We start from the raw sequence: 12,404 nt of genomic DNA, 5'->3' as shown, positions 1-12,404 counted from the left end.
CCCAACTACCTATAATATTGACACTAGCTAGTGCGACTGTCATGACAAAAATCGAGGTCGCAAGTTTATTTTATGACATCATTATTCTTGGCGATCAATCAAAAAATGGTGGTCATTTGCATAATTATTGAGCCTTCTGCTAAATGCAGTCTGGCTGCCAAGCCCAATCAGAAATGATCCCATTACGTGATAAACGGACTCAAAGTGTAGAGGCGGTTTCCGGACTGGAATGTAACCCGAAAAAAAGTACACGCATCATCACCACATCCGTGCTGTTGTGTACCATGGAGTGTACACACACACGCACATAAACACGCTGAGCTGAGCTGTCATTTTCTGCCCTTTAAAAAGCAAATTATCAACTGCAGAGTTCACATGTGAAGTGTAAATGATAGATCCGGTTTCATCTATTTTGATTGAGAGTTCCGAAAAAAAAAATCTTGAAGACGTTGCTTTCGTAGTTCCGGGATCGAGGGGGCAATTTGGAACAACTTGACGGGTGTGAAAATGGTGAAATTGACGGTAGCACCTCCTCCGGAGCTCTACGCTAAGGACACCGGGAAGAAACTACCACCAATACCATGTAGCGTTGTCGAAATTCCCGTAAGTACTCACGTTTATTAAAACCATGGAGGTAGAATTTAGAAACAAAAAGTTACACTGTAGGCCTTACTTATACAGCATGCATCTATTCTTAATCCATGATCTTTTATTAATTTATAATAATAAGTATTTAAATTGGAAATTAATTATTATTTCTGACTACCTACTCTATATTTAACCTGATTAAGTAGCTACTAAAAAACTAGGGATAACTTTCCGTATGGCGCCACCACCTTTTCACTCATTTTTACAAAAAGGGATATCTCAATGAGGTTAATTAGATACTATATTATTTAATATCAAATGAAAAAGTGGTGGCGCCATACGGAGACTTTTCCAAAAACTAGAATACCCAGGGTGAGTAACAACTTGAACTTAGGCTCTAACCTAAATTTTGACATTTGCATTACGTTGTCAACAACTTAAAAAAGTGAGGGATAACTAACTTTCTGTATGACTGAGTGGTGGCGCAATACAGAATCTTTTCCTAAATGAGTACACAGTAGAGCCCCAAGTTTCTGGTCTGGTCTATTTATATACCAAACTAAGACAGTTGGTCAATTGACCCCTTGCACGCGCGTCACACGCTGCGACTGATGCCACGCTCACCACGTTGGTGGTCAATAATAGGTTTACGTGTAAACGCCGCGTCACCTAACTAAAAATGCGCACTTCACTGAATAACACACGTTGACATTGACCACCAAAATGGCGCATCCAAGATTATTCTGATGATGACGTCAGGTGAAATGGGTCAATAGGTTTATGTGTTAATTCTGCGTCGCCTAAAATGCGCACTTCACTGAAGAGCGCACAGTGACATTTGACCCCCAAAATGGCCCATCCAAAAACCAAGATTATTCTGATGATGACGTCGGGTGAATTGGGTCAATACATGTACAATATAAGTTAGGCCAATTAAAAAAAAATATCAGTTGATCGTCCCCGCCCGCATCTTTTTTTGACTATTTACTATTTTTCGATTTTTGTATTAAAAAAAAAAAAAAGTTATGTTTTTGATTTGAAACTTAGCGGCCATCTTGAAAAAAAATAGTAAATAGTAATTAAGGCCCTCATCCTCCTCTTTTTTGAAAAGTCTGGACAATCAACTGGTATTTTTTTTTATTTGGCCTTATTGGTTCTAGTAATTTTTTTCCTCCATGGTTCTGATGATTTATGTGCCTTCTTTGTTTGAGATGATAAGACTGTATATAAAGAACGAGGATGGACAACACAATTAAGCTAATGGTTTTTTGACATTTGCAGCCGCCTAATACCAGCATCTGTTTAATTGACTCTAATTAGAACAATTAGGCCTACCCATGTTTGCCCGGAAAAGCGTGGGAGTAATGCAATAAGATCAGAGGAGGGGGGAGGTTGAACTTTAAAGCTGGGTGAATTCTGACTGGTTCTCAGCTCCCTCTGAAGTAACATAGTTTTCGAGAAAGACATAATTTCTCACTCGAGTATTAAAAGACTTCAGCTGTCAAAGCCTTTTGTTGTGCATCTGAAAACACACAAAGTATACATGTAATGCAACAAGGTTGTTTTTTCTTCATTGTTCTATTGCAAATTCGATGACCAATTGAGCCCAAATTTTCACAGGTTTTATTTTATGAAATGTTGAGATACACCCAGTAAACATACAGGGCCCAGTTTCATGGCTCTGCTTACCGCTGAATTCTGCGCTTACGATCGCGATTCCCAGCTTACGTGCAAGCGCCGTATTTCTGCGCTAGCCTTGTAAGCGTAGAATGCCTAGTAACGTGGAGTACGCACGCGCAGAAGCCCAAATTCGCCGCTTACCCGTGAAATACGCTTGCCGTAAGCACAGAATTCTCTGCTACTGTAAGCGCCGATTCGGTGCTTACGGTAAGCAGAGCCATTGGGCCCTGGTCTGTGACAATTACCATACATGTCCAGACAACGATTTCACCAAACTCTTCCAGCCAACGATTTCACCAAACTCTTCCTTAACTGAGGGATAATCTTAGGACTTAGAGTGAGTTGTGTTCCGTATTCATAGACGTTAGGACGCATTGAACCCATCCTAAGTTCGGCTGAGTTACTCGCCCTAACTAGGATTAATCCTAGCGTTTTGTGAAATCGGCTGCAGTGCCTTTAAAGGGATTTGATACGTATGTTGTTGTTTTACACACTGTAAATGAAGATGTTTTTAATAATAATTTACCTTTTTAAAGAAGTTTCAGCTTCATTAGTTCTGAAGTTTTTTAAAAGAACTGAAAATCAAAGAGCAATGTTCTCGTTGAAAACAAAACTATTTTTGTGTCAGGAAAGCTTAAGGGAAGCTTTCCACCATTCTTATCTTCAAACCGTGTTCAGTTTCATGTAAATCTGTGAACGTTTGTGTTTTGTGTCATACAAAACAGTACCCAACCCCTTGAATTGGCATTTGGCCAGCAGACCATTGTTAAAGGCATTATTTCTTTCATTATTCTCTTGAAGCTTAAATTTTTCTGAACCTGAAATTATTTTCCTACAGCTGGAGAAAGAAGTCGTGGTTCGTCGACCGTTCTGGACAAAGGGCACTATTTGTTCGCTCCTTGTTTTCTTGACTATTCTGGCCGTTGGTGCTTTACTGGGATTCCACTTGAGCCATGCTCACCGTACGCCACGATGCCATGACTGGGGTCCCAATTGTGAAATGAAGGGACCACCGGTATGTGTATTATGACTTCTCCATTATACTGCTTTAATTTGAAAATAAGTGAACTAAATTTAAACTGAAATTTAAACTGGAAGTGTCGTAGCCGAACGGTTGAGAGCACCGAATTCAAACTCTTTTGTTTCTGATCAGCAGAGTGTCGGTTCGAATCCCCAGCCGTGACACTTGTGTCCTTAACCAAGACTTTTAACCATTGCTTCCTCCTACGGATGGGATGTAAAGCCGTTGGTCCCATGTGTTCTGTAAACGCATTAAAAGAACCGAGTACACTTATCGAAAAGGGAAGGGGTTCGTCCCGGTGTTCCTGGCTGGATTGGCAGCATATTGCGCCATCAGCACCTTGTAAACCATTACATGGTGCGAAGGATTAGGTCTTGCAAACTTCGTCCTCTTCCTTGCAGTAATAATACCTGGCGCTTTGTATCCTTTGGCAAAAGGGGCATTATAAACACAGTTATTATTATTATTATTATTAAAGGAACAGTACAGAATTGGTAAGAAACAAAAATCATGAAGATCACAGATTTACATAGTCTAATGATGATGATAGTTCATTTCTGCCTGAAATGTCATATGATGGGAAATAAATAATCTAACTTCACGTTTGGAGTTTATCGCTCAGTGAGCGTTTTATTCATTGTTATTTTGGCATCGATGCAATGCAAAATTTGTAATCGGTTTTTCACTATTCTCTCGTGACCCAGATGGCCGATCGATCTCAAACTTCTACAGGTTTGTCAGTTCATGTATATGGTGGATTACATTAAGTGCTTACACTGCCAGCATCTGTTTTGTTAGCAAAAACCAATTCTGTAATGGTCCTTTAAGGACAGTGGACACTATTGGTAAATGTCAAAGACAAGTCTTCTCACTTGGTGTATCTCAACATATGCATAAAATAACAAGCCTGTGTAAATTTGAGCTCAATCGGTCATTGAAGTTGCAAGGTAATAATGAAAGAAAAAACACCCTCGTCACACAAAGTTGTGTGCTTTCAGATGCTTGATTTCGAGACCTCAAATTCTAAATCTGAGGTCTTGAAATCAAATTTGTGGAAAGTTACTTCCTTCTCGAAAACTACTCCACTTCAGAGGGAGCTGTTTCTCACAATGCTTTATACTATCAACCTCTCCCCATTACTCATTACCAAGTAAGGTTTTATGCTAAATAATTATTTTGAGTAATTACCAATAGTCCACTGCCTTTAAACTAATACTTCAAAGGGGTCGTTTCTAACAACAATTATTATATCAACAGCTCCCAGGGGTCAATTTCACAAAGAACTTAGGACTAGTCCAAACTTTGGATACCCAGGTTTTAAATTGTCAACAAATTTACTAAAGGGTGGGTTGTCCCGTTATTTTCTCCCGACTTCGATGACTGATTGAGCCTAAATTTTCACAGGTTTGTTATTTGATATAGAAGTTGTGATACACGAAGTGTATCGCCTTGGACAATACTGTTTACCGAAAGGGTCCAATGGCTTTAAGTGAAAGAAAGAAAAAAAGTAATCTTTTTGTTGTTGTACATTTTTGAAGAGTTGGCGTACAGTTTGGGTATTTTTGTTTTTTTCTTGACTCAGGTGCCGCCTGCAGAGCACTATGATGGGCCCAGTATGGAGCCACAAAGCGGCGATGATAACTCGCAGGAAAGGCACGGGTCGCACGGTCGCCACCATGGCCCCCATCACGGTGGAGACGGTGACCACCAACCAGACACCCGCCACCCTGATGGCGATCGTCATGGAGGCCACTCTTCCTCCTCTTCATCAGAAGAAGAACGTGGGTCCGTCCACGAACGACACCACGGTGAGAACCCTGTTGTATAGGCCCGCAGTCGTTTCATGAAACGCTAAGATTAATCTTTTCTTGAGTTGGACGAGTATTTCGCTCTACCTTAGGATGGGTTCAATGCGTCCTAACGTCTTTGATTACCGAACTTAACTCATCTTAAGCCCTAAGATTAACCCTAAGTTAGGAAGAGTTGGTGAACTCGACGGCAGGGCGACTGTGTCTAATTGTAAATGTGCCATTACAAGTTTCAGGACTATTGAGGGCGCACTTCGTCTCCCCCATTTTCCATAAATGCATGCGTTCGATTAGCTTCCTTGGGTCAACCCCGGTCTGCCCTCGGTATGCACGAATAGCTTTGACGTCATTCCAGGGGCTCAACCGGGTCAGCCCCTAGTGTCCCGCTCGTGGAGTGGGTCGCCTGGGGGTGACCCGAGATGCATGACGTCACTAGAGAGGGCGAGTGTGATCGTTCGATTAGCTCTTGTCAGGGGCTCACCCGAGTGAGCACTGCAGGGTTGACCCAGGGAAGCTTATCGAACGCAACCACAATTTACCAACCCAACTTCTTTTACACTTTGTTTGCTCTCTACTTTCCCGTGTTTCAGAGCATGCTGACGACCATCCTGAAGAACGACCTGTTCCACCTCCTGATGCTCCAGTACAGGTAAGTAGCAAGATGAAAGAAAGAAAAAAACGTTGTTGCATAGAATTGTGTGTTTTCATCTGCCTGAGGCCTCATTATGAGCAAAAGGCTTCATGCGTGAAGCCTTTCTCAGATTCTATTTTTGTTGGTGAAAAATTACCCGTTTTTTTAAGCTACAGTCCTTTCTAACAATGTTTTATTATATCAACAGCTCTCCAGGGGGTCGATTTCACATAAGGAGTAGTCCAAACTTTTTTTAAAGACAATGGACACTATTGGTAATTGTCAAAGACAAGTCTTCTCACTTGGTGTATCTCAACATATGCATAAAATAACAAACCTGTGAAAATTTGAACTCACTCGGTCATCGAAGCTGCAAGATAATAATGAAAGAAAAAACACCCTTGTCACACGAAGTTGTGTGCTTTCAGATGCTTGATTTCGAGACCTCAAATTCTAAATCTGAGGTCTTGAAATAAAATTTGTGGAAAATTACTTCTTTCTCGAAAACTACTTCACTTCAGAGGGAGCTGTTTCTCACAATGCTTTATACTGTCAACTTACTCGTTACCAAGTAAGGTTTTATGCTAATAATTATTTTGAGTAATTACCAATAGTGTCCACTGCCTTTAAACTAATACTTCAAAGGGGTTCTTTCCAACAATGTTTATAATATCAATAGCTCTCATGGGGTCACTTTCACTAAGAACTTAGGACTTGTCCAAACTTTTTATCCAAAGACCAGGTTTTAAATTGCAACGAATTTAGTAAACCCCTAACGGACCTAATGGACCTACATTCAGCAGTTCAGCAGGATGTTGTCTCCTCACTGTTAGCCTTGTGTGATTGAAATTTCCAACAATGATGTCTTTGTGTTGAGGAAAGCATTCTTCCCTGAAAAGTTCTTCTTGGGTTTATAAGGGGTTTCCCCGAAAAGGTTGCCAGGATTGTGCAATCATATCACCTGGCCCTTTTGAACTAACTGGAGCGGCCAGAAATAAAAAGGCAGTTTGTTTTCTTTGAAAGTGGATTCTGAATAATCGTATGAAGAAAATGTCTACTCAAAATTTGTTTTGAAGCAGTGTTCTTCTTGGGTTTAAAAGGGGGTTCCCCGAAAAGGTTGCCAGGATTGTGTAGTCGTTCACCTGGCCTGTTTCAACTATTCACCTGGCCTTTTTGAACCAACTGGAGCCAGAAATAAAAGGCAATTTGAATTCCTTGAAAGTGGATTCAGAATAATCCGTATTAAAAAAAGGGTCTACCCTTTTTTATTTTGAACAAAGAAAAAGAAAAAAGCAAAGAAATAAAAGCAGTTTGAATTATTTTTAGGTGGGGGAGGGGTGGGGGGTGGAGGGTTACTGCTCTATATTCTGGCACCCCTTTGTTTTGAAAACTCTATGTTCTGAAAACTCTATTTAAAAAAAACCCAGGATTTAACACGCTAGGGTTAGGAGTATGGTGAGGGTAAGGGATGGGAACTAACACCCAATGGGTGTTAGAACGTAGGGGTATCTAAAACTAAACATAGGGGTTTAAAGACACTGGACACTATTGGTAGTTTGGGTAAAGACCAGTATTCTCACTTGGTGTATTCCATCATAAGCATAAAATAACACGCCTGTGAAAATTTTAGCTCAATCGGTCATCAAAGTTGATCGAGAAAATGATGAAAGAAACAACACCCTCGTTTCACAAATTTTGTGTGCTTTCAGATAGGAATACAAGACTTCTAGCTAGAAGTCTTTTATTATTTTAGTGAGAAATTACCTCTTTCTCAAAAACTTTGTTACTTCAGAGGGAGTCGTTTCCCGCAATGTTTATACTATCAACAGCTCTCCAATGCTTGTTACCGAGCCAGTTTTTAAGTTAGTATTTGTTTTGAATAATTACCAAACGTTAACCTTCCCTTTAACTGTCAGGGATCAGAATAATCTAAAGATGGATTTGTATTCTTTGAAGTCGCAGTTTATTATATGCACCAGTTAAAATGTGCTTCTCTCAATCATTATGTCATTTTGTGTTTTTGTACACTTACTTTGTTATGGTCATTTTATCGAGTATTCATAAATACCTCTATTCCTATTGGTGGAGAGCGCGTCACGTGGGTGTGTATAAACCTTTGTTTATGACCAGTAAAAAGTTATGAAACATGGGCGTGACACGCGAGCTTGCACCTGTTATTATAAGACAGTTTCTTCATTCCTATTGGTCGAGAGCAACGGCTGAAACAATTGTGTCACATCACGCCATACGCGCGACGCGCGCAGCATTCCCTTATAAGGAGTTGTTTACCCGAGGGCGGCGGAGGGCTTTACCATTTCATAGCTGGAGGGGTGTTGTGTTGAAAGAAATAATTGAACAATGAAAAATTTGCATTTATTTAACATTTTGACCAAAAAGTGTTAATTTTTCTGACCGAAAAGGTATTTATGAATGGGAATCAAAGTGTGTTGAATCGGTTTTCAACTAGTGATTTAAACCCGCCTGGTTCTTGATAATTTACCTCGACTTCGTCTCGGCAAAATTATCAAGAACCAGGCCTCGTTGGGATTAAACCACTAGTTGAAAACCTCTTCACCACACATTGATTCCCTTATTTCAATACTTTTATGTTACAGCGCTTAGAAACCATGTACTAAGCGCAATGTAAATGCATGTTATTATCATTATTCATTATGTGTCTTTCGTTACTCAGGATGACTACTAGAGTCTGCTGGAGGATCACAGCCCCACAGTAGCAGTCTTCCGCCGTACAACTCAACGGGTGCTCCTCCATAAGCCTTTTTGAGGTATGGCGGACACAATACTACAACACTGTAAAGTTGTGGTAAATTTGTGCGTATTGACCATAGAAATAGAACGTATGTTGTTCAGTGAAGTGCGCATGTTAGGCGACGCGGCGTTTACACGTAAACATAAATGACCACCGACATGGTGAGCCTGGCATCAGTCGCGGAGTGTGACGCGCGCGAATCACGTCCGCCATACCTCAGAAAGGCTTATGAAAAAACCCACATTTAAAACATAATCATCAGCAGCGGTGTGTTACGAATTATATATTATAGTTTTTTTTATAATTATATCAATTTTATTTCATGCATCATTTCTGTGTTATTTTGACACAGATTGTCGGGTCATAATGACCCAAGAAGGGGTCAGCTCCGATGGCGCCCAAATTTGGGTAATTCTGATCGGGAGTTTTGAGAGTGTAAGTTTCAACTTTCAGCCAATGGTTGGTCTTGATTGACCGCAGTGAGGGCGCTCTTTGACCTAGTGATTATGCGGAGTTGTCTATCATTGAAGACAACTGAAATTGGTTTTGCCGATAATCGTCGTCAAAAAGAGTATAACACACAAACAAATTAAGAAACGTCTTTCAAATTGAAAGTTCTTCTTGCGATTTTAAATTAGTGCAGAGTTTTTTATATGATACAGAGGCCTTATTAATCAGCATAAGATTCTATGACCGTGAGTGAGTTTTAAACTTTTAGCGTTCATTGAGTATTTTACCTCTTAAAGTATAGACCGTATTGAACATGACGTCACCATTCAAAAACCCAGCCCTACAAACATGGCATCTGTGAGCATGTGCGTGTGTGTGTGTGTGCGTGTGTGTGCCATAGAAATCAAACCGGGAACGCTGCATGCTGGGTGCTTCATTGATGTCTCGCCTTCAAGTTGGCGACTTTCATAACAACAAAGGGGTTATTCAATACGGTTAATAGACTGTGCAAGTCTCTCGGATATTCAAACTTCTTGGACCAAGTTGGTCCCAACCATATCAAGTGTTCGCAATTCTGCTTTTTCAAATATTTTAGCTTTTAAATGGCTATAAAAATTATATCATGTTGTTCAAATATAATTTATACAGAAGATTTGATTTCATGGAAAAATATAGTCTTCGGTCACGGAGTTTTCTCGTTTTGTATACGCGCGAGACTTGCGCAGTCTATTTTTTCTACACTTAATAGTCAAAGTATATATATGTTAGAGCTTATTTAGGATTGGATCCTATACTTACTACTATATTCTCTATAAAATCTCTGTTTTTTGTCATTGTAAATGGCAAAAGCAAAGACCATTTTTACTTGTGACTTGCTTGGTACGAAAATTTGATACACAGTCAAGAGTACGTCATGAAAAAGACATGTGGCTGTAGAGTAGACTTGTGGACAAGTCATTAAATGTCTGTCGCGGTGATAGCGTTCCGAATCTCCCTGCGATTCCCGCGGTATTCTCGCGAGACTGCTGGCCCCGCGAGACTGCTCTCACGACTACGGTCCCATTTAAATGGGAGTAGAAGTCAGCAACCAGCAGTTCGCGTGATAGGAGTGATCTCGCGAGAGCACCGCCACAACTCGAATACTCGCCGCGGCAGACCATTTAACGACTTGTCCAACAGTCTAGCTGTCGAGCCGTCAAAGACTTGTCCTTTAAAAAGAAATAAAGGCTTAAATATAACTATAACAAGGAGGTAGACCTCCATAATTTTAGAAGGACGTTAAAAAAAAAAAAAATGGCTGCCATCACTTGTTAGTCTATCAAACTTACAAGCTTTGACAAGTTATTTTAACTCTTTAACTATTATTATGTTTAAAACTATATAATTATCCATTGTCTTTCATTATCTATTAATATATTCCCATATTAATGGATTTGGTTACTTTTTGTAACTACATGTAAAACACAATGTCCACAGATTTACATTAAACTTACACCGTTTGAAGATACAATTAATGATAGTAGAAAGCTTACCTTAAATTACTTGCTGAGGTGCTGTAGTTTTTGAGAAAAGAGTAAAACAATGTCACAAAAATACGTTTTACGTGCTAAAATAATGTAGGCTCACTGAGACGACAATTATCGTTTTGCTAATTTTTAAAAAACTACAGCACCTCAGCAAGTAATATTTTAAGAGCAGCTTTCTACCATCATTATCTTCAAACTATCTGAGTTCAATGTAAATCTGTGGACATTGTGTTTTGTGTCCTTAAAAAAGTATCCAGACCCTCTAAGAACAAGAATTTACTCTGTTTTGGTCCTTGGGCCTGACTCATTTTGGGTCAACCATACCCAGAAGCTGTATCAAAGTAACACTGAAATGGTTAAAACTGATGTAGAAGCCAAGCTAAAAAGCATTTTTTTAAAACCAGTTTCTGAGGTCGGCCTGACCCATAATGAGTCAGGGTCCCTGGGAAACGAATCTGGGTCAATTCCCACCCCCCCCCATAGTTTTGTAGAGTGGTAAATTTTCAGAGATTTGTTTTATGATGCATAGTGTTGGGATACACCAAATGAGAATACACAATGTACTGGTCTTTGACAATTATCAAAGGTGTCCAGCAGCCGATTTCACGAAACGCTAGGAGCAAGTTCGAGTGGCACATTTAGTCGACCCGTGTTTGACTACTGACCAGCAACGACATGCGCAGTGACGCACTCACTTAAACGACTCATTTGGTTACTTTTTGTCTAGTCAACTGTCTACCTGTTCGCTATAGTGTCACTGGTCCCCCTCTCTGCTTTACACATGTTAGAATGAAACATGCTGTTTGGACCGGTGAAGAAACCATGGGCTCGAGGCTGGTTCCAAATGGTCGACCACAGTAGTCAACCAATGGTCGATGAGCCATTGTGCACACTCGAACTTGCTCAAAGAATAATCCTATCTCGAGTAACTCGTCCTAGTTAGGACGAGTAACTCACCCTAACATAGGATGGGTTCAATGCGTCCTAACGTCTTCGTATACGGAACTTAACTCGTCCTAAGTCCTAAGAGTAATCCTAAGTTAGGAAGAGTTTGGTGAAATCGGCAGCAGTGCCTTTAAAATCCATTGTGCTATTCAGATTCTGTTTAGGGGAATCTAGTGAAAATGTCGACAGCATATAATGCATTGCCTAAGGGTGTAGTCGCACTATACTTTACATCTTCATTTCCCTGAAGACCACTCTACAGCACTGATCGAAACGTTGCTGCAACACCTGTTCACTATTTAGTACCGCCGCAACTCTTCCGGGAGGCGTTGCCATGACTCCCAATATCCTTCGGTTATTTTTTTTCACTCCTCATCTCATTAATAAATCCATCTTTATACTCAGAAGTCATAAATTTTGTTTGTGGTTTCATTTGTGGCTCATTATCTTATAGGGAAGGCATAGGTTAGGTAATCACTCTTGTGGTAGTAGAAGCCTTAAAGGAACACGTTGCCTTGGATCGGTCGAGTTGGTCTTTGAAAAGCGTTTGTTATAAAATCGATATGGTTAGAAAGATGCTGTAAAAGTAGAATACAATGATCTACACAAATATGACTCGAAATTGCACGGTTTTCTTTTTACCTCGTCGATTAACACGGTCGGCCATTTATGGGAGTCAAATTTTTGACTCCCATAATTGGCCGACAGTGTTAGTTCGCGACGTTAAATGAGAACCGTGCAATTTTGAGTGAAACTTGTGTGGATCATTATATTCTACTTTTAAAACATCTTGCTAACCATATGCATTTCATCACAAACGGTTTCAAACGCTTTTTATAGACCAACTCGTCCGATCCAAGGCATCGTGTTCCTTTAATTGAGAGACGTTTCCATTTCACTTTGTATAAATGTAAAATAATTAGTAGGGTAGATGGCCTTAGCTTTCGATCCAAACCGACCTTCTTCAGAGGCATAAAACAAGTAC

General features: G+C 40.0%; 1 protein-coding gene across 1 annotated transcript; it reads left to right on the top strand.

Annotated features, from left to right (window-relative positions):
* The first annotated feature begins 211 nt into the window (after positions 1–211).
* On the top strand, positions 212–8,537 carry LOC117299419. Its single transcript, XM_033782955.1, has 5 exons — positions 212–603; positions 3,107–3,283; positions 4,872–5,097; positions 5,688–5,746; positions 8,421–8,537. Exons 1-5 carry the CDS (start codon positions 508–510, stop codon positions 8,430–8,432), a joined length of 570 nt encoding a protein of 189 aa, XP_033638846.1. The 5' UTR covers positions 212–507; the 3' UTR covers positions 8,433–8,537.
* The last annotated feature ends 3,867 nt before the right edge of the window (positions 8,538–12,404 follow it).

This window comes from Asterias rubens, chromosome 14 (assembly GCF_902459465.1).
Source record: "Asterias rubens chromosome 14, eAstRub1.3, whole genome shotgun sequence".
NCBI lineage: Eukaryota > Metazoa > Echinodermata > Asteroidea > Forcipulatida > Asteriidae > Asterias > Asterias rubens.
The sequence above is the reverse complement of the archived record's forward strand: the minus strand, read 5'-3'. Positions and strand labels throughout refer to the sequence as shown.